At 40.2% G+C, this 23,289-nt stretch overlaps 1 protein-coding gene across 2 annotated transcripts; it reads left to right on the forward strand.

Annotated features, from left to right (window-relative positions):
• Window positions 1-12,202: 12,202 nt before the first annotated feature.
• LOC128905785 (sterile alpha motif domain-containing protein 9-like) lies at window positions 12,203-21,200 on the forward strand. Of its 2 annotated transcripts, XM_054192290.1 has the most exons (3): window positions 12,203-12,334; window positions 12,508-12,608; window positions 15,612-21,200. In XM_054192290.1, the coding sequence occupies exon 3, from the start codon at window positions 15,615-15,617 to the stop codon at window positions 20,397-20,399; it is 4,785 nt and encodes a 1,594-aa protein (XP_054048265.1). In that variant the 5' UTR covers window positions 12,203-12,334; window positions 12,508-12,608; window positions 15,612-15,614; the 3' UTR covers window positions 20,400-21,200. The 2 variants fall into 2 exon arrangements, with proteins under 2 accessions (XP_054048265.1, XP_054048266.1); XM_054192291.1 differs by lacking the exon at window positions 12,508-12,608.
• The last annotated feature ends 2,089 nt before the right edge of the window (window positions 21,201-23,289 follow it).

The following is a 23,289-nucleotide window of genomic DNA, read 5'->3' on the forward strand; positions in this document are numbered from 1 at the left end:
CTGTTAGCAGGTGATTGAATCCTGCAGGAAAATTCACTATTATTTTCACAGGGTCAGCTATTAGATGGCATCAGTTAGCTGCAGCCAGGGGAAAGGGGATTTATGAATTGAATTAGAATAATCTACGGGACTGGGGGAGGGGGGGGGAAGGATACTTCTGTAACAGCTAATCATGTGGAAAATGATTAGGGCGAAAAATGAGAAAGCATACAGTCCACCCTTTAAGACAGGTTGTATGGGATTATTTAAAGCATTCTGTATTATGAAAAATAATTTGCATTTATTTAAAATACCTCCCTAATCCGTATTTACTAAACATTCTTACCGCCTTTTTCAAAGGCAAGGAAAAATAACATGGTTTTCAGTGAATATTCTGATGTCACGATGCTGAAAAAAAGGGAAAAGGATGACTTCACCATTGCATGTGAGGAAAAGAGGACTCTCCACTTCCCAGAGGCAGTTGGTGCTGCAGATTTGGGAGAAGTACTGAGGTGATCTCAAAGATACCTAGTCACCAGATTTGCTCCCTAAGAAATAACCCTCTGACATGAAGGCATCAGGCAGAAGCTGTAAGCAGAAACGTTTGGGCAGAACTCTGAAGTACCGCAGTTGTCCTGAAGGATCGAGAGGCTCAGGGCCATCCCCACAAATTCTCCATTGTTCATTCAAAGCTGACTTCATTTGTGTGTTTCAAATTGGGACAGCCCTTTGCAATGTGCAAATTCTGATTTTCACACTTTTTCCTCCTCCTCTTCTTACTGGAGTGGATGTCTTAATTGCTCTGAAGTGAGAATACAGGTTTCTGAAGTGCTTGACACCACTCCAACTTACCACGTTTGATGCCACTGCAGGGCCACGGGGCAAAAAATGCAGATGATTTACAGAAGTAACTGTTTCTCCACCTCTGGAGCCTCTGTATTTAAAACTGCAAGTAGTATACATTGTTCTAAGTATTTTTGTGACAAACAAAAATAAATCAGTTCAATATCAGTTCCGTCCTTTGGTCTTTTAAGCTCACCGAAGGCACATTCAGCCCATGCCTACGTGCATTATAAGGCTCCTGAAACATTTTCTTTCAGAATCTGTGGTCATGTCTCCATAATGGATCAGCAAGCCATTTCAAATTAAGCCATCTGTCGATAATGTGAGGTGACTTTAGCAATCTAAGACAAAAGTCTACCCTAACAGTCTTTTAAACTTCTGCAAAATACCCGTACAGTATTTTAATAAAGTAATGTTGTTTATGCAGCACATGATGTCTAACATTTCTGCAGGTCCATGTATGGCTATGTATTTTTACTGGAAAGGACGTATATCGTTAGGTTTATAAATAAGGAACAAAAATCTGCCTGTTGCTCTGGGGAAGGTCAAGTCAAATGTCCCCCGGAGGCCCTGCTGTACCCACCAGCCCCACTGCTGCCCTGGGGCGTCTTCTCTGCATTGAGCTACCACCTCTCTGTATGTATGGGAATGCATATGCAGGTCATGGCAGCCACGTTCCTGCATACAAGCAAAATTTACTGACCAAAAAACTCAACTGGCAGGGAAACTTATTTTGCTACAGGAAGAAGAAAAGCTCATCATCTGGTTGAAATAATTCTTCTAGCTACAACAGCAGAACTAGTTCTGCAAAGAGAAATATGTTATTGCAAGGGACAGAGAGCAAACACAGGCAAGTTGCCTTCTGCTTATATTACATTGTTCTCATCTATTTTTGTTTCACTGTGTCTTGTGTATTACTGGCTGTTAAACAAAAACATACTAGTGGTTTAAATTCCAAACTGTGCTCGTTCTTTACTATTCTGCCAAAATTTACACAGTGCATTTAGCTGCTTTTGGCAGAGAAATCCTTTTGGTGGAGTTTAGTCTAAAACCAATAAACTATGGAGAAAAAACGGCTCTGAAATGTAACAGAATTTTAATGGATGAAAAAGAAAACCTTTTCGTATTGGATTCTTGCCCTTCTCACTCACATTCAAAAGAGACTGATAATCTTTTATTTATTGACATAAGATCTATTCCAAATCTCCCCCAAACCAATGGAGAGTCCGTCCATTAAACTAGATGATGTATACATTGGGCTGTTCAAGTTTGAGATGGGGATAATGGGAATGTAGTGTGTTCAAAACTTGAAATGTGGGGGAAAAAATTAGAAAAAATCCTGTTGTGTTTTCCTTCCATTTCCTTTTGTGGAGGCTTTTGCTGTTCCATTTGTCCACCAATGAGGGTGAAGAATGGCTTTCTTTGATGAAGTGGGGCTGTGGACTTGAGATAAAAGGTAGGGAAGATAAGCCATAAGTGGAACCAGAGTGTAGGAAGAGCAACAGCAGTCAGAGCAACTCCAGGCACTTCTACCGAATCGCAAGGTGGTGTCTAGTACTTGGTCTTTTCTCACTACGTAGCTTAAAGGCAATTCATAAAAATACTGAAGAATGTCACTTTGGACATTCACCACTGCTCATATGAGAATGCTCCATCTTACACTTCATTATGGCTTTGAAACTTTAACTAACCCCCTCTTACAGGGCAACAGACCAGTATTCCACAATCCTATTAAGACTACAGCAAGGTCAAGAAGGCCAGTGGTATCCTGGGTGGCATTAGGAGGAGCGTTTCCAGCAGGTCGAGGGAGGTGATCCTTCCCCTCTACTCCGCAAGACACATGTGGAGTGCTGGGTCCAGTGCTGGGCTCCCCAGTCCAAGGCATGGACACACTGGACCGAATCCAGGAAAGGCCCACAATGACGATGAAGGATCATCTGGCATACACTGGTGAGTTGAGAGAGCAAAGACTGTTCAGCCTGAAGAAGAGAAGACTCGGGGGGATCTTACCAATGTTTACAAATACCTGAAAGGAGAGCGCAAAGAAGACAGAACTGGGCTCTTTTCAGTGGTGCCCAGTGACAGGACAAGAGGCAATGGGCACAAACTAAAACACAATAAATTCTATATGAATATAAGAAAAATCTTTTTTACTGTCAAGGTGGTCAAACACTGGAACTGGCTGCCCAGAGATGCTGTGGAGTCTCCATCCTTGGAGATATTGTAAACCCAACTGAGTGCAGTCTTGGACAACCTGCTGTAGCTGACCTTGTTATTCGCAACTGGCCCACACTGATTAAGGAGAGAGGCTAAACACGCGCGTGAGGTGTCCCATTCAAATTGGGGCACCCTGAATGTGGTTTTATAAAGCATTTCAAGCATTTAGGTGCAACACAATTTGACTAATTGCTACTTCACAAACACACACTACTGCTTACTAATCATAGTAAAATTTTGCAAAGCACCTGTATTTCTATGGTATCGTCATCCAGGTACTTCTCTATTGATCAGACGGCCCCGGAGTTGGTCTTGCTATAGTTACTTATCTATGATGACAGACAATGGTAAGGTTTCAAATACATGTTAGAGGGATCAGGACACTGGCATTATCTTGGTTGTCCAGGGGTATCTTTTATCCTTCATGAACAGCAAGAAGCAAAGTCCTTATCTTGGAGGCCAGGATGTCCTTCTCCTGCTTATGAGCTGAGGCCCTTTAATTTGCTTGCTTAAGCATGACCATTCAGTCTACAATGTAGACTATATATATTTTAAAGAAAGTTAATACAATTTTACACTATAAATATTAATTGGTATAATAGAGAATGAGATTTTCCTAACACCCTGCTTTGAGCAGGAGTTGGACCAGATGATCACCAGAGGTCCTTTCCAACCTCAGCCATGCTGCGATTCTGTGAGCACAGGGAGGGAGATGATTAGTGGGTAGATCTCAGCAAAAATGTCACTGGCAGTTATAACACAGCAAGTTCATGTTAATATGAAGAGAATGTATGCTTCCACTAACCACCCCCTTGAAACGTGTGTGGCTAGCTAAGCTAGATATGAAGGCAAAACACAAGCACAGCACTGTGCATGTACCTCCATGCTCTACCTGTAGAAAGCTGAACCTGGAAAAGGAAAGAGCTCACTGTTTTATAATTTCAGGTTAAAAAACTTTTTTCTTTTAATTCTTTTTTATTTCTTTATGCCTTACTCAGATAAAACACAATCATATATTTTCTATGGATTTTCTTCAGTGTTAGTATAATTCCTTTGGAATACTGTCACCACGCTGCTATCAATGCATCTGCCTCATACATCTTTCTGGGAGCTAGAGGGCAATGGCTTCCCACAGGAGGTGGCAGGAGGTTCTGGGTAACTATGCTTGGGACAGGGAGAAGGAGAAAGGAAAAGGAACGTATACTAGCAAATGCTAACTTTTTCTGACAGACGTGCAAATTGAGCACATCCCAGATGACTCGTACCTTTGAAGGGGGGCTGATTCCTCAATCCTGCTTCCTATAAGAGGCTTCCTGATTTATAACAGCTACTTTCTAGGTAGCTAAATGGCTGTGTTGAGAATATTTTTGCATCCAAACAAAGATTTTTTTTTAATGTCATTGTATTAGAATGCCCTTGAACAGCAAGTCATGCTGTATGTTTGAGCGTACTCTCTACTCGCACATGAAAAACTGGAGACTGTTGTTCATAAGCATCATCTCCTAAAAAAATCAAAGTTCTGGACCCGATCTTTATCACTGGTTGACAATTTAACAGTCCATACCAGTCTATACAGAAATGTTTGCTCAACAAGTAGTTCTTCATTGAGACTCTTGAGCGTACAAAATGAGCCCAGCTCCTGCAGAGTAGAAGCCCTGCTCCCTCACTGCCTTTCTGTGGAGGCTGTAAGTTTTTTCTAGAGAGCAGCAGAACCAGAGCAAAAGCTTCCAAACACTTCACAGACAGATATAAAGGGATCATATCATAAACAACGAAACTGATGCAGCCTTGGGATGGAAAGTGACAGTTGTGCTGTGTCGTTAAAATAATGAGGAAAAAAGCAAAGGATCATTTCTGGATTAGAATCTGTGGTAAATAAACAATAGACAAAGAGCATAGAAGATAAACAAAAGATTAGACATCTAAGGAGTCTGTTCAAGTATAAATTTGCATCACAGTTCAGTTAAACATGCAATGCAAATACCAGTGTGTTGGAAATCCTGCTCCACCTAAAAAGATAATATGTATATATCTCTTCAGGCTATGTGCTCCGTTCCAGGGCAAAGTACAAAGCTGCTGGTCACTGTGGATCTCATAACTCAGATAAAATTTAATGTAGATCTATTAGGGCAGGGCTTCCGAACTAGGGCACTTCTATACAACAGCATACACTGACCAAAAACTAACACATGTTCTTAATTAGAAAAGTGCTGTCTAACATCAACACTGAGATTTTCATCAATGTACATCTTTTATATTTCCTGTAGTTCTGAAAAGTTGCTTCTATATAATTTTTTTTCATCTTAATAGTAAATGAATAAGGTTGTTTTCCTAAGTCAAAACAAAAGCTTACCTGGGACAAAACAAAAATTGTGTTGGACGTCATTCATGTATTTTCCTTAGAGCTACACTTCCCTCTTTAACTTCACCTTACTGATTTTTTATATTTGGGAAATCATATTAAATTCAAAACCTGGCTTTCTAGCACTTTCCAAGTCCTTTAAGCCTGTCATGCTTAGTCCCATCCAGAAGTTGTATCTAAAAGTACAGAACATTCCAATTACATTCAGATATTCCAGATCACTATTATAAACAGCAGGCTAGGGCAGTTAGAAAAACTAGATTCCATTTGAAATTCCTTTCAAGTTTGTTTGAAAGATACAGCCAAATGAGGAAAGACTTTGAGAAGCAACAAAAATGAGAAAATACATTTAGAAAAGGCCTAAAAAAATGTTTTATCTTGGTGGGAAAAGATACCAAGATGAAATACGTCTTCTAGTATGTAAAAAAACTTCTTCTAACAAAAGGGGCTGTGATCACTTTTTCTCCATCTCTAATAAGACAAGGGAAAGGAAGGACCTACTTAATATATTTATAGTAGGGCAATAAAGCTGGTTAAAGTGCTGAAAGGAATGTCCTATGAGGAGCGGCTGAGGACTTTGGGCTTGTCTAGTTTGGCTGAGGGGTGACCTCATTGCTCTCTACAGCCTCCTGAGGAGGGGAAGTGGAGAGGGAGCTCTTCTCCCTGGTATCCAGTGATAGGATGGGTGGGAATCGTTCAAAGTTGCGCCGGGGGAGGTTTAGACTGGACATTAGGAAGAATTTCTTTACAGAGACTGGAACATTGTAAAGAGCATTTCTTTACAAACACTGGAACAGGCTTCCTAGAGAGGTGGTCGGTGCCCCGAGCCTGTCAGTGTTTAAGAGGCATTTGGACAATGCCCTTAAACATGCTTTAATTTGGCCAGGCCTGACTTGGTCAGACAGTTAGATAATCATTGTAGGTCCCTTCCAACTGAAATAGTCTATTCTAGTCTATTCTAGGTCAAATAGCTCAGGCCCTCTGAGAGGTCTGCAGGTTCGTTCCCTCGAGACACTTAGTGGCCCAGCTTCTCCGATCCTCTGACCTCCCAAGTGCCTAGACACAAGTGCTGGCCACACAGCTCAGCAGTAGCGTTGAGTAACATACGTTGGGGTCCAGCCCCTCAAGGGTCCTGGCTGCCTGTCTGCACTGTTACCAGCACTCAAGCTAGCTAATTCAGATCGGTTTGCACAACCTGCAGTCATAGCAGCATGTATCTTCACAAAAATACTGCTGAGCTTCAGCACCCATCTCCATCTGCCTTCCAGTATAGGAAGGGCACCCAGAGTGCCAGTTGTCAACCATACCTATTTAGGAAACCAGAAAAAAAAGAGTACTCAATAAATGTCTTTGCTCTAACTTCATCAGTCAAGGATATCATCTACTTAGGAGTTCCACCACAAGGAATATGAATAAGGGCTGGGATGTATAATTTTGTATCAAGAGGCATAAACAAAGATGGAAATCGTGAGGATGGGAAAGGAGCCGTGTATTTCCAAGACAGGCAGCTAACCAGGTAACAGCAGTGTTTTGGATCACAATGCCCAAGCCTTTTCAGCAGCCAGTTACCTTACAAAAAATAACAGGAAAGAACAAGACAAATTAGGAGCAATCACAGCCATTTCACAGTTACCTGTTAGAGCCTTCCCATACTTTGACTGACATTGCAGAACACAAAAGAATACGCATAACAATTTCAGCTGTTGCTTGTGTAGATTTTGGTAGCCTGCAAATGCACACGTCCATACAAGTATGTGGTTTTACAGCACCTTCCACTCCTTCCACCGGTAATCCATGCTAGTAAGGAGCTCAAGCAACCTCACAGAAAGCTGACCAGATCCAATCTATCCATAGACTAAGCTGACATATACCAGAGTGCTTCAGTTCCTTGGACCGGCTCACCACACAATTGTACAGCGCAAGAGAAGAGGCCAGAACTGGGGGAAGGATGATAATGCTTCAAACCCCACTGAGATCACAAGTTGCTGGGGAACATCAGGCTAAGAGCCATCTGTTAAATGTTGGTGCAGGAAAGGAATGGCCGTCACATCAGCCCATACAACACAGCTCAGGGAAACACAGTACCATGCCATACAATCAGGAAACAGACAGCAATTTAAGAAAATGAAACTAACACCCACAGTGTGGCTCAACAGATAACTGGCCTGCAATAATCAAAGGAGTACAGCTGCTCTTTACTTGAGCACTAATATTATGTAGATACAGGCTTATGCCTGCAGAGATTCCCTCAGGCTGTGAGCTCATCTGAGTGCACAACCAAGCAAGACTGGTGTGAGTCCCAGTCTGAACACCAGTTCTGCTGGCTGATAAACCAAGAACTATGTGGAAATGATCTATGCTGACCTGCCTACTGCTCCTAAAAGACTAGCAGGTCCTGCTGCCTCTGGACTGGTTGCTATTAGCATTACAGTGCTTGCAAGACTCATCGCCAGGGAAAATGATCATTTGCAGTTCACTCAACTTTCCCTATTCAGCAACTGAGAACTTAAGTAAATGCCAAGGAATGTATCTTCCTGGGGGCTGGTAGCAGCAAGCAGAAAAATATGAAGAATACACTGCAGTGATCACCGTATATGGATTTACAAGCATTTGTCATTTCATTTTCATTTCCTTTCTTTAAAAAGAAGCCTCAAGAAGCAGAACCCGAGAAGGAAGGAGAGTAACATGCAGGAAGTGTTGAGAAAGAACCAAAGGTAGTACGATGGGCAAACAGAGGAAATGATGAGAGAGATGGCCAGACAGTCACATCAGCATCAGGGAAAATACAAGCCTATGTGACTAGTAAGTCTTTTTAAAGAAAAGTTGAGAGGCTATTGCCAGAGTAGACACAGAATTTATTTGCCTCTGAAAAGAAAAAGCCCTGGAGACCTCTGTGTGACCTCCACACCTGAAAAATAGAGCAGATGCTGGAACAGATAAATATCGGTAGATATCAGTAGGACAGCACGGAGAAACAACATAAGAAATGAGTGAGTAGTAATTTAGGGAACAGAATAAAGAAAAGAGATGAATTTAAAAAAATTTAAAAAGGGAAGAAGAAACAAGTTTTGTAAAAGATCTTGCAAATGTTTTTTTCACTAATGAGAAGAGCTCAAAGAGAGGGCTGGATTATTTCAAGCGTTGGTGCACAATGTGATAGGAGGAATTATTAAGATAACAAATACAGTGAGGTAATGCTCATGGAATGTAGGTGTCATAAGACAGATCAAAGGTTTAAATGGCTGAATACTATTGTACATATAATGACTTGACAAATATAAAGAAAACAGAGGAAATAGCAGGAATCAACTCTGGAAGCTCTTAGGACTGGAACCTTGAGAACCTCTGGCAGTCTGATCTACAGATCACACTAGATATGAACAGTGATTTCTCATTTCAATAGGCAAAGAAAATGAAGAAGCAATGGTATCATTATGGGAATATACATTAGAGAACAAACCCTATGCAATGGGGGACAGGATTTCAGTGCTTAGTTTCCACACCAGTCACTGAGAAACAAGATAGTATTTTTGACTCACTTTTGCTGAATAATGAGACTACTGGGAAAGACCTGATATACAATAAGAATTTTTGTTTTAATAAATAATGAAGTCATTCTAGAAGAGTTGATTTTATGCTGGTGTCATTGTTTAACCCCAGCTGGCAACTAGGACCATGCAGCCGTTCACACAGTTCTCCTGCTTCCTCACAGAAAGGCAGGGACAAGAGGGAGAAAAGGAAGGGGAAAGGAAAGGTAAAAAAAATCGTGGGCTGAAATAAAGACAGTTTAATAGAATAACAGAAAAGGAAACACAAGTCACTGTCACCACCTGGCGAATTAGTACCTTCCTGAACAGTGATCACGGATTCCATTCCCCCCACCCAATCGCCATTTATATACTGAACATGATGTCTATGGTACAGAACATTCCCTTGGCCATTCCGTCATTCTGTCTGTACTCCTTGTCAGCTTCCATGGGAAGCTGAAAAGAGTCCTTGAAAAGTATAAACATCACTTAGCAACAACTAAAACAACATGCGTTATTGACATTCCTTTCACAGCAATCACTAGAAAGAAAATTAATTCTTTCCCAGATGAAACCAGGACAGCTGGAGAATCACATCAACAAACTTCATGCTTAAATGTCTGCAAATGGCATCTGAAGGGAAAAAACTTGTGGGAAGGGGATGATGCTGATGGCCAAATAGGCAAGACATACCCTACCAAAACAGCAGACCTGGTTAATGGAAATAGCTAAGAAATGCAAAAAAAGCAAAAGCAAAAAAAAATAAAAGACCCAAAACCTTGTGAAAACAATGAATGAACAACTTAGTTGAAGCACAGAGAGCAGAGCAGCTAAACAGGAGTCTGTCTCACAAGACTGCTAGGATTGAAGCTGATTAGTGGTAATGATACATGAGAAAAGACACCTAGCCAGGTGTTGATCTGGTTCACTCCAGAAATGATCTGGCTAATATGAGGATATATTGTCTGCACAGCCTCCCACTCAGTAGCCTCAAACATGGGGTAGGTAACCTGAAACACCAGGCAAGTCCTCCTAACTGGCATCAGAGCTGTGACCCTATAAAGTAAGATGAAGCTGAGGAAACTCACCAGCCTCTCTGGGGCAACAGCTCAATTTGGGCATTGCTTCGATTTCTACAGATGAGAAGTAACCAGGTGCCTCAGCAAGCACACACAGCTACAGGGGCAAAACTTTAATGATCTCCAGTGAAGCAGGCTATGCCCCTAAAGGGGCCTGCTAGAGAAAGCAGTCCCTCTCCTCCAGGCAAAAGGGTGCAGCAAGGGTTCACATCTGCAGTGCTCAGGGCTAGCAGCACCTAAAGCAGATGCTGCACTCCATGGCACTTGGTGTTCTCTGAGTCACACGTGCTGAGTCAAAGGTATTATTATTATTTCTTATAATTTTTCATGCACAGTGCTTAAAATAATGTCAGACCTGCACCATAGCCCGGAAAGGTGATGTTTTTACTGCATCACATCAAACATTAGTTTGTATCCCTTGGCCTTGACATAAGAATATATGGGAGTGCTGAATGTACAGCTATAGCATTCTATCTGCTGAGGATGCATTCTTGAAAAGTGCAGCAATTAGGGATTCAACAGGTAGTGATATAATTTTTCCAATAATAATTTGTGCAATAGCAGACAGGTGCATGGCAGGACTTATGAAATACACATAGCTAAAGTACATGGGGAAGCATATAAGGATAGAAAGCAATACTATTATGATCAGCATCAACAACTGGAAGAGATGCTGTTTTTTCCACAGCTGGCTTTGTGGTGGCTGGAGTTGCTGTTTGCTTTCTAAAACTTGCAGTACCCTGGTGACCTCACCCAGTTGTTCTCAGAACAGATACCGTTCTGAAGGTATGGTATGATGATCTCGATGATCTCAAAGGTCCCTTCCAACCATGAAGATTCTATGATTCTATGACTATGGTGGGTTGACCTTGTCTGGCTGCCAGATGCCCACCCAGCCACTCTCTCACTCCTCCTACTCAGCAGGATAGGGGAGAAAATAAGATGCTAGAGCTCCTAGGTCAAGAAAAAGACAAGGAGATAACTTACCGGTTCCCATTAGGGGAAAAACAGACCTGACTTGGGAAAAAATAATTTAATTCGTTGCCAATTAAAATAGAATTGGATGTGAGAAACAAGGAAAAACCTGAAACAACTTCCCTCCCCCCTACTCCATTCTCCCACGTTCAACTTCAGTCCTTCTTTCCCAACTCTTCCACCTCCTCCTTCCACCACCTCAAGTGGCGCAAGGGTGATGGGGAATGGGGGGCTGTGGTCAGCTGATAACAGTTTGGTCAGTCCACAGCTCTTTTTCTCTGCTGCTCCTTCCTCCTCACATTTTTCCGCTGCCCCAGCTTGAGCCCTTCCCAAAGGCTGCAGTCCTTCATGAGCTGCTCCAGTGTGGGTCCTTACACCAAATACAAGGATTTTCAACCTCTTCATCTGTGGGATTGGACACACAACTGCTAGCGTGAGCACTCTTGCTGCCACCCTTCTAAACAAATGTGTTTTAATAATCATCATCATCTCCCTCAGATGCCTGCTGCTTATCATGGTCATTCAAAACAGTCAAGGGCAAAAGATGAAAAAACAGGGTAATGGCAATGTTCAGTGGAGTACAGTATTGTAAGATCAGTGCCGGTACTGCAAAACACTGAAAGTAGAAGCAGTCCATAGCAGGGTATTACAATGTAAACCTTGTTCATTGGGCGCTGGAGGATGGTACAGTGCAATACGAGCACACCGCCTAAAGGAAAACATTTCTGGAGTAAACTATCCACAGAACTATATCCAAACTACACTAAAAATCAAAGTAGTTGTTTGCTCCAGAGAAGGAGACCAGGAATAAACTAACATATTTGCAGCATGGGAAATCAAGCAACCAAGATGAGGAGCAAGTCAGTAAGCCTGATTATTCAAAAGTGCCTATATTCAAGAATATTCACATTTCTCAAAAGCATATCTTGTATTATTTCTCTTTTTTCCCCCTTATTCCAGAAAAGTTCTGGATCTGGTTTAAGATCATATGTCTAATTAATTGCATTTGATTAACTAAGTATTGCTCAGTGTTTCCAAATTTTTCAAGTTTCTGGATAGCAGCTCAAGAGAGTGCCATGTATGTGTTTTAATAAAGACGTCATAGAACCGAATTCTTGCATTAATTTCCTAGGAGAACAATGATCTTGCAAACAGGAAGTTAGGGAGAGGCAGAGCAGAAGCGGCCTTGGTTGGTAAAAGAGAAAGCAAAAGGGGACAAGAGCAGTAGAACTTCCCAAACACCCCGGAAGTGTTTCCTTTTATTTCTCTCCCAACACTCAGCTTCTGACTTGCCCAGTCTACAGCATTAAGCACCGTGTTGGAAGGGTAAAGTAGAAGCACGCAAGGAAAAGGTAAGGAATAATAAATATTCTCTATCAGGCACTGTCATTTCTCTCCTCTAGAGATGGGTGTTTGCCACTGGGAAAAACTGATCATATGTCTATCGATGCTCTTTCCTTCCTGTTATTTCTGACCCCAGACTTCCGTTAGAAACTAATTTTAGGGTTTTTTTTCCATACTTTAGAAGAGCAGCTCAGCTGAATTTTAGCTGTCAGGATTCCTGCTTGAAGGAAATACAGGTATTGAACAACTATAGGAAAAAACCTGAAGAACAGAACAGTTACAGTAAGTACATGCATATTTACTTCTAGGCTGGAATATTTTATGGAGATATGATGGCTTAGTCTGATACCATTTCTTTTCTTTTTTTTTTGAGACATCAATTTTATATAGAAGACGATCTGTAGTCTATTAAAATAAACTCTTCCAAATCTGTTAAAAGTCTGCACATGAAAAGTGGTTGTTATGAGATTACAGTGAAATAATCCGAAGGAATATGTCCTCAAAGAAATTATTCTGCAGAAATAATATGACAGAAATAATGCAGAAATAATATGACATCTTTAAAGTATTTCAGTTGGCCAGAATCATTGCCTAGCCAGTAACATGAAACATGAAAGCACTGCAAGAGATCTAGGAAATTAAACTATCCCATTCTGGAGCTTTACCTCATTAGGGGGGTTCCAAATACTGAAGCATGGAGTAACTGTTTTAAGGACATAAAAATGTTTGCTTTTATGTTAGGAGTGAATTGTACCTCTATTAGAAAGTACAAACTTTGTGGGAATTAAAATAATGTGTTTACATTGCTGGGTTGAACACTGTCTCTGAGCAGAAGCGGTTTAGTTTCAGTTTCCTTTCTCGGCTTTTACATACCCTGGGCAGAGTTACTAGTGAACACATAACTACTTCAGCTGCGGAAGAGAAACATTGAGCTTCTTTCCCCATGCACTCTCAATTTTTGGCAATATGTCTTTACCATAGTGGCATTTTAAAGAACCAGAAACTAGTTTTTCCTTTTCTGTGAGCAAAAGGGAGGGTCTGTTAAAAGAAAATGAAACTGCAGGCTTCCGTAACCCGCAGCCCTGCTTTTTTCTCTGCTCTCCCATTCATTAGTTAAACCAGGAGGCAGCTTGGCCAAAGGTAGGTCAGCTGTTTTCCCGCACTAGCTTTAAGAAATCTTTATTATTGCTTCTCATTAAAGTGTACAGTTTAGGAAATCAAATAATAGCTTGAGGAAAGCACGTCGCTAGGCTGGCTTAGATAACCAAGTCTTCGTTCAGAAAACAAAATTTCACTGAAAAAATCTATGAAGTCACTTTGTCTCAGGAACGCTCAGCTACAAATAAGACAAGGTGCATGGAGGAGACCATTACCACTAATGCAACAACTGTAGCTGGGTGCAATTTCATAAAGTAAAAATTTCAGATGAATGAATATAATTTGCCTAAAGAAAGTGAGAGTATAAAGTGAAATTTGATGCTATTAGGGGAAATTATTATATTTCTTTAAAGTTTTTGCAAAAAAAGTCCCCATTTACCACGGACATTGTAAGATACTCCTCTTTCTGTCACTTATCTCCACAAACGCTGCTGAACTACTTGCTTTTGTTTAATTTGAGAAACCTTAGTGAAAGCAAAAGATACTGAGAAGGTAATATGGAAAAGATTTTCCTTTCATTTGCAATAGCAACAGCTAATTAATCGCAGTGGTATCTTTCCACCCCAATGTCTCTTTGCAGTGTTATTCAAGCAAATTCTGTACCTAACCACACCTAAGGGTTAAAAAAAGGTTGGATTTCTGTGCGCAGTTTGTTTTTTTTCTTCACCAGGCTGTGAAGTTAATGAGAGCAATTCGTGACAGGTACACAACATGATGGGTGAACAATTGGCTGAAGAGTTGGACTCAAAGCATTGTAGTAAATGGCGTAACATCTGGCTGGTGGCCAGTCACCAGCCAGTGGTGTTTTCCAGGGCTCAATTTTAAAGCCGATTCTCTTCAGTGCTTTTATCAATGACCTGCACACGGGAGTTGAGTGCACACTAAGCATATCTGCCAATGATACTAAATTAAGAGGAGCTATTGACTGAGAGGCCTTACAGAGAGATCTTGACAGATTATAGTGCTGGGCAGTCACCAATTGTATGAAATTTATTGAGGACAAACGCCAGATTCTGCACCTGGGACAGTGTAATCCTGGATGTATGCACAGATTAGAGGACAAGAGGCTAGAGTGTAGCCCTGCAGAATGGGATCTGGGGTTTTTGGCTGATGGTAAGCATAATAAGAGTCAACCATGTGCCCTGGTGGCCAAAAGGGCCAACCATATCCTGGGGTGCATTTGGCACAGTATAGCAAACTGGTCAAAAAAAGTGATTGTCCCACTATACTTAGCATTGGTGTGGCCTCACCTTGAGTATTGTGTGCAGTTTTGGGCTCCACAATATATTACACGTTATATAAATGTAAGTAATATAAATAGAAATATAAGTTATATACTATATAAAAATAATTATTAGAATAAATATTAGAATGTGTCCAAAGGAGGAAAACGAAGCTGGTGAAAGGACTAGAGGACATGACTTATGAGGAGCTGCTAAGGATGTTCATCTTAGAAAAGAGGTGACTGAGAGGTGACCTCATCGCTGTCTACAAATTCCGCATGAGAGGAGTAGTGATAGGACACGAGGGAATGTCTTAAAGCTGCACAGGGGAAGTTCATATTGGATATTAGGAAAAAGTTCTTCACCGAGAGGGTGGTCAAGCACTGGAACAAGCTCCACAGGGAAGTGGCCGTGGCCCCAGACCTGTTGGTGTTCAAGAGGTGTTTGGACAATGCTCTTAGATACACGGTTTAACTTTTAGGTTATCCTGTGTGGAGTCAAGAGTTGAAGTCAATGATCCTTGTGGGTCCCCTCCAACTCAGGATATTCTATGATTCTATGATTTTATGATATTTTTTTTTTATTACTTGATGGCCCATACAACCACAAATGGGTGTCCAAGTGACCACAAATAGATATCAGTCACAATTATTGTGTAGTGTCAGCTACAGAAGTGGTTTAAAAACAGTATTCAAATAAAATAATTCTGTAATAACTCTGTCTCTTGTAAGTAGCTAATGCCTTATATATGATCTTATATCCCATTCCCACAATGACCTCTAACTGAAGTGTTGTATTTCATGTGTCAGATTACACTAACGAAGACATTAACAGTTGATAATAGCAAGGAAATAAGTGTTATTATAAATCACTTGTTTAGTGATTTTGTGATTTTTTTCCTCAGATAATGGAAAAGGCAAACACTGAAAAAAATGAGAAATCACATTCATATCAACATATTGAACAGTTGACAAAAGAGGAAGTCAAACAGTGGGCAACTGAAGTTGTTAAGATTGACCAGAAATATGCAGAAATACTGTTTAACCAAGATGTGACTGGTTTTATTTTGAAACTGATGACTAAAGAAGATTTTGTGCAAATGGGCATACCTCTTGGGCCTGCTCTTCAAATAATGTATTTCCTGAAAGAGCATGACATTCTAGCTAAAGGTTCAAACCAGACTGTGGATCAAGAAGGCACTAAACAGAGTGTTGATGGAGAAGGAGAAGATGGAGAAATTGCAAAGAAAGAGTGCAAGAAGAAATCTGGGTCTTTTACTTCCAGTATACTGCAGGATTCTAAGACAGAGCCCATAGAAGATGAAAAAGCAATAAAGTCAGCTGACAAAGAGAATGTATCAGAGAAGCCACTGTCAAGCAGCCAGCACCCAACTGGAAATATGTGTATGCCATATCCTTTTGATAATTTCAGTGATGGTACTCGATATATACAATATAATATTCTTAATGTCCCTGAAACAGGGCCACTCAATTTCATTGATCCAACACATGAATTCAAATTACTTACCAACACAGAGAAGGCAGTAGAAGAGGATATCATGATGAAATTTAGCAATGAAGTCTTTAGATTTGCTGCAGCCTGCATGAACTCCCGCACAAATGGCACTATTCATTTTGGAGTATGTGACAATCCACATGGGAAAATCGAAGGAATAAAAGTTACCAAGAAAGAAGCATACGTTGACCATTTAAATAAGTGTATCAGAAAGTACTTTCAGAAGCAATGCATCAGCATTGCAAAACAATGCATTAGAGAGCCTAGATTTGTGGAAGTACTATTACAAAATGGAACTCCATCACATATGTTCATCATTGAAATAGATGTGGTCCCCCAACACTTCATCTGTGGTACAAAATATTTCTGTACCAACAGATATGACTTTAAGACTAAGAGCTGGGAAAATGCTAAAGCTGTCTTCATCCGGGATGGAGCCAGTTCCAAAAATATTCAAAATACAAAAGAATTTGAAACTTTTAAAGATAACTTGGCATCTTTAGCAGATTTTCGTAAACGAGCAGAGGAAGACTATAACTTAAAGCAAAAGAAGTCAAAAAAAGAAGGACTGAAGCTAATTAGTCTGCTTACAGGTAACAGGGACTCACTAGATAGGTCTTATTATGACTACTACATTTTGGTAACAAACAAGTGCCACTCAAGTCAAACTTCACACTTAGACTTTTTACAGGAAATAAAATGGTTTGCTGTGCTTGACTTTGATTTTGAATCAGAAATGAATGGTGTGTTCAAGACTTACAAAAAAAATCAAAATGCCAAACTTTACTTCCCAGATTATTATGAAAACATGAAGGGTTCTGTTTCTGAACAAGCTGCAAAGCTGAAACTGCATCAGGAGACCAACTGGATTTTCTGCAATGGTGGATCAGACTTCGAAGGCAATAGCAAACTACCATTAGATCCCACTGCATGGCAACGGCACAGAGCTCCAGGTGTCAGAAAAATGATTTCATTTCTTTCACACAAAGATGTAAAGCAGAATGGAAAGTTTTTGATAGTGTTTCTTTTGCTTTCCACAGTGGAAGATTCAGCGGATCCTCTTACTGAGACTTTTATAACGTTTTACAAAGAATTAAAGGGACTAGAATACCTGATGTGCATTTGCATTGGTGCAGGTACATACCAGCGATGGAAAGATCTTCTGCATGCTAGAGGCATTAGTGAGGAAGAACTTTCAAACAAATGTGTATCTAATTTAACCCTGCCAAGTGTAAATGGTACCATCATGACATTAAAATCAGAGACACAGTCTTCTGAAAGACTTCTGCCCTCCGTTGGTCACTCTACTGTTCTTCTAAAGAAGGAAGAAGACTCCATGGCAGCATTGGAAATACTTTGTGAAAATGAATGCAAAGGCACAGGAATAGAGAAGGATGCAGACAAATTTAAAAAATTCCTGAAAGAGCGTGAAGAAGTTTTTTATCGAGGTGGTAAAATATCATGGTGGAATTTCTATTTTTCTTCTGAAAAGTATACTTCAGATTTTATCAGAAGGGACAGTTATGAAAAGCTTGAACACCTAATTGTGTCTTCATCTGAGAGTGCTGATGAATCACCTGTAAAAATTATCAACCTTTACCACCACCCAGGCTGTGGTGGGACAACTTTAGCTATGCACATCCTTTGGGATCTCCGGAAGCGATTCAGATGTGCTGTTCTGAAAAACAAAACCAGTGATTTCGGAACACAGCTGACAACTTTACTGACCTATGGAGCAAACAACGACACAGGCTATTTACCAGTGTTACTTCTTGTGGATGATTTTGAAGAGCAAGAAAATGTCGATGGTCTGCAGAAAGAAATTCAAATGGCTATAACAAAAAAATGCATTCGGTATGTAACTCCTTTAGTGATCATTCTAAACTGTATGAGATCTCAGAATCCTGATGAAAGTTCAACAATCAATTTATTGAACAGTACTTCTTTAAAACATACACTTTCTGAAAAAGAGCAAAGGGCCTTTGATCAGAAACTGAAATATATTGAAAAGGTGCATACAAATTTTGACAATTTCTATTCATTTATGATTATGAAGAAAAACTTTGATCCACAGTACATAGAAAACGTGGTAAAAAACACCTTGCATAGGTTGAATACTGCCTCCAAACCAGTACAACTTTTTTGCTATCTAACACTGCTAAACTCATATGTAAGAGCATCTACAGTTTCAGTAACACTATGTGAAGAATTCTTAGGAATGAATTCTCGAGAGATTGGCTGCAGTAAAGACAAATTGATAGAAAAGATGGGTATTTGTTCCAATATTCTAATATGTGATCAGGTGCGTGAATACACGAGATACAAAGGTCTTCGTATCATTCACCCAATGATAGCATCTCACTGCCTAACAGAATTGAAACTAACCTATGACTTGCCTAAAAGTGAAATTACATTGGGGTTATTGAAAGAAGATTTATTTTATAAGACTTTGGTAAAGCATGACAAACTTATTTGTGATATACAAGCCCTGCTCATTACTAGACAGCGCAAGGAACATGGCGATGAGTCAGACACTTTATTTTCCCCCTTAATTGAAGCCATTCTTAGGGAAGAGAAGCGTGATAACATGGAATATGTGTTAAAACAAGCCTCCGCTAGATTTGAGCAAAATGGTTTCATCTGCCAAGCCTTAGCAAGATACTTCTACATTAAAGTAAGAGATTTTGACTCTGCATTATACTGGGCCAAAGAAGCCAAACGAAGAGCACCACAAAATTCATACATATCCAATACACTAGGTCAAGTCTTTAAAAGTAAGCTAAGATACGATGTAGACTCCAAAGCAAAGAGTGCAGTCCTGACAGCTGAGAAACTGAAATACTTGCTAGAGCTTGCTGAGCATGCTTCACAGGCTTTCATAGAATGTCAGCAGCAAGCTGAAAAGGCAGACAATGAGCAATACTTGCAGCATAAAAACCGTAAAAGAAAGTTTCAAACATACAATACTGCTGGTTATTGGGGAGAGATAGAAACTGCCCTTTACGTTATTGATGTCCTTTGGCATGTTCCTTTTTTTGGCAAAAAAGACTCATGGAGTAGAAGTCGTCTGAAAAAGTATATATCAGGAAATGGTGGTGTGAATGTAGATAACCCTAGCACACAGAGTGAAATGTTCAAGGTTCTTAAACATCATTCCAGCTTTTTATGTAGTTTGCGATCACGGCTGAAAAAGGCATTTGACTTTTTTGAAGACTACTTTGTGTTTTTCAAAGCACAGACCAATGAAAAAGAAATTGTAGAAGCAAAATTGTATTATAAGGTTCAAGAACACTTTACCAAATACACAGAAATATTTCGTGATTTCAGATTTGAGCAACTGAAACATAAACAGGTCTCCAAGTGTAACATGTCCCAGTATGTAGAAGCATACAGGGACACTGTGGAGGCTTCCAAAGCAGACTCATTTTCTGGCATTTTGGCATACCTCCACAGGAATCACCCAAATAGTGTCAGAGAAATGGAAGACATAGTAGAAGCATATGCATTTCTGTGTGAGGGGAATGCACAAGCAACTCTGAAAGACAAACAGAATTTGATTTTGGCAAATATTGTTCTGAACTGCATTAAACCTAACCCCACTAGTTTACATCCTTACAAGGTGCTGAGAAATCTGCTTCTAAGCATTCTACAGGAAGTGGGACCAATTTCACAGTGTGTAGAGCCTTTCTTCCTAGCCTCCTTGTTGTTCTGGCCCCAAGATAGAAAAGAACTAGATGAAGATTCCAGGAAAATGGAAACCTTTATTAGACGCTTAAATGAGTCTTTCAAACGGCGCTATGGAATCCTGCGTCGTTACAGGCACCCTCTGGCTCTTTTCTATCTGGCGAAAGATCAGAAAGGCCTGAACAGATTTGTTCACAAAGGAAAAATAGATCAGCTTTTTAGTTCACGTTCACAACAGGAACTGAATTCCCTCTGGCAGAGTGGAAATATCTGGAAGGAACAGGCTGTTCAAGATCTTTTGCTTTGTTTGGACGGAAGAGCTGAGGGTAAGGTTATCTACATAGACTATGGCAGCAATGAAACCTTTAGGATACCAGTGCAGCCTGTTCCCTCATATCTATTGAAAAATGGTCCAAACATAGAAAGAGTGTCTTTTTACCTTGGGTTTTCCATTGCTGGTCTTCTGGCATACAACACACAAAGGCTGTCATAAAACAATAGGTATCACCATTTCTCATCTACAAGGCTTTTTCAGGCAAAGTTATCCTTTAACTGGGTTTTGGGTTGGGGTTTTTTTTGGTCAACAATTGCAAATGACAACCTCAGGCTGGTTTGTTATATTTCCTTCTTCACTGTGTTAGTCTTTCAGTCTCATGCAGAATTGTCTCCCTACTGTCATAACTGCTGTTTGGACAGTCAGTCAAACTGAAATGTTGGTGCAGTTAGTCCTGTACACTGGTCACTAACTACTCTAAGTTCTGTGGTTGATAACAACATAAGAAATAATTAAAAAAAAAAAAAAAAAAGAAGAGGATTCTAAAAAAGAGTATTTTGAAAATGTTGTCTTTAAATACCATCACTTTTAAGAACCCTACTATCTTGCTAGCTTTTTTGTCGTTGCTTGTAATGAAGGATCTCACCACTATTTTCATCCTCTTTTATAAGTAATGTAAGAACAAGAAATGTACATTAGAAAACACATATTGTGTAACATTTCCTGATGCTCCATTGTATCTGCTGTCATCTTGGCACAAGGGTAATGTAAAAGACCATTAAGTTGCAAAGCAGCGTTTTTTTTCTCAGTTGTTATTGCACATGCTTGAATAATGTAATGCATGTGTATATGGGCTTATATTAATAGCCAAGCTGTACATCTCATGGGAGGACAGAAGCACTGGTCTTTTGCCTTTCTCAGGCAATAATTATGTGATTATTAAAGATACCACTGCTTTCTGCTGTACTGTAAAATCAGTTGGTATTTGATGTCCATATTAAATAGATTTTATTCTTTTGTGATGGGGTCTGCTTATGTTTTATATAAAATTGATCCGCTTTGGTCATTCCTTTCCTTGTAAATCCCATTAGTTCCTTCCAGTGATAGACTTATCCATTTTGAGCCTTCCAAAACCTGGCAATTTAAATGCTTAAAGTGGTCATTGATTGCACTGCCTTCCTCATGTGTATGCTGCCTGCTATGTTTAGACACAATTTACATTCCAAAAAAGGAAAAGATATTTGTGCGAAGTATCAGAAACAAGAAATTATTACTGTCTGGGGGTGCAAAGTGTTGCACTTTGCACTATGCTCATGATTCATGAAAACCAGAGGAGTTCAATGCAATTAACTGCCTGAAAGAAGTCTGCAGGGCAGCTCTTTCATCACCCCACAAGTCCTCTTTGCTCTTTGTGTCAGGCAAGGAAGCAGGCAAAAATAAGTGACATCTCAACAGATTAGTAAAAAAAAATTGACATGAAGAAAAAGAATAAAGCAGTGGACCATTCTGCTGTAATGCAGCTCTTCTCTTAGTTGTAAATAAGGATAAGAAGGTTTATTATATAATCTAGACTGCTTTTTAATTCTAGACAAAATATATTTCTCTTGGCAAGAATGCACACTTCATTTTAACCTATATCCACTTTATTTCTAACAGCATACTTTTATTTCAGTACGCGTGCTATAGGATCAATTTTCATAATAATTCATTATTTGTTCTAGTTAGTCTTCAGGATACTGCCATACAATTTATCGATGACTAAAGCATTTACCCTTCCAAATAAAGATTTACAGCAAATAATTTGCCACGTTTCATGGCAACTGAAGACTTCGGTCTTCATCTCAGTCCATCACATCTCCTAAGAGCTGCAAGTCTGTTTATGTGCCCAGAATCAGCTGCGCTGTAGAGGGTGGTGCATTGGGCACAGCGCGCAGGGTGTGGTGGCAGGGGGTGCCCCGTGGCAGGAGGCCATGAACCACCTTGGGCCAGTCACAGCTGGTGTGAGCACTCCATCACCCACCAAACCTCTGCCGTTCAGGGACGCTGATGGCGATCAGACAAGTTTAATAAAGAGCAGCAGCTGTGGTGGGCAGGAGAAATGGTGAAGGAGACGCTGTTGGAGACATGTGGAAAGGGACATTGTTGGGGCATGGCTGGTCACACTCTTCTGGAAAGGAGCGACCCACATCAGGGCTGGGACACCCTTGAGGGACTGCAGCCCATAGGTGACCTGCGCCAGGGCAGGGACAACCCTGAGGGACTGCAGCCCATGGACAATCCACACCTGGGCAGAGGAAACCAGAAGGAAGGTGGAATGGAGAAGCAGAAGAAAAGAACCAGGAGCAAGGAGTGGCAAAAATCAGCCACTACACACTGAGACCAACCTCCTCCACTGCAGGCCTGTTGTCTTGGCAGGGGGATTGGGAAGGACTGAGCAGAGGTGAAAATGAAAGGCCTTGTGGCTAGGAATGGGGAAGGAGAGGGGTTGGACTGAAGTTGAAAGGGCAAGAAAGGTATTTTCCTGATTTTTTCTTCATTGTTTGTTTTCTTACTTCCTCAATACCCCAATCAGTAATTAAACGTTTATGTTAATTGTCGATAAATTAAGTGAAACTCCCCAAGTTGAGAGTGTTTTGCCCACAACGTGTGTACATTTATCAATAACCCTTGGGATCTGGCACAGTGTATTACATGCTGGACACTGCACTATGTGCCTGTGTGAGTTTACAGAAATACAGATTTTCTTATTTGTATATATCAGGCTGTTTGTTATAAAATAGTATTTTTATAAGCAGTAGGTCATAAATAAATATGGATATTTGATAACACCCTTAATTGCACAGTGTGGAACTGTATTTGATGATACATATCACACACAAAGGCTGACAGAATTGCTTTTTGCAAGTATTTCCTATTTTCCATTACTTTGAAAGACCATTTTTTTCATGCCTCACAACTTTGTTAATCTTTGTATTTTGAAATCTAAACTCTCCCATGCCAAATATCTGGCTCAAACGTATTTTGTGTTAATTAAAGCCAAAGGGCTCAGTAGCTTCCAAGTGTGAGGTCAAGAAAAAGATATGCCGTATTGCCTATGTTAAACAACTCT

This window comes from Rissa tridactyla, chromosome 2 (assembly GCF_028500815.1).
Source record: "Rissa tridactyla isolate bRisTri1 chromosome 2, bRisTri1.patW.cur.20221130, whole genome shotgun sequence".
NCBI classification, from domain to species: Eukaryota; Metazoa; Chordata; class Aves; order Charadriiformes; family Laridae; genus Rissa; species Rissa tridactyla.

Bases quoted from the DNA above. Each gene is read 5' to 3' on its own strand.
- LOC128905785 (XM_054192290.1), top strand. From the start codon at position 15,615: ATGGAAAAGGCAAACACTGAAAAAAATGAGAAATCACATTCATATCAA.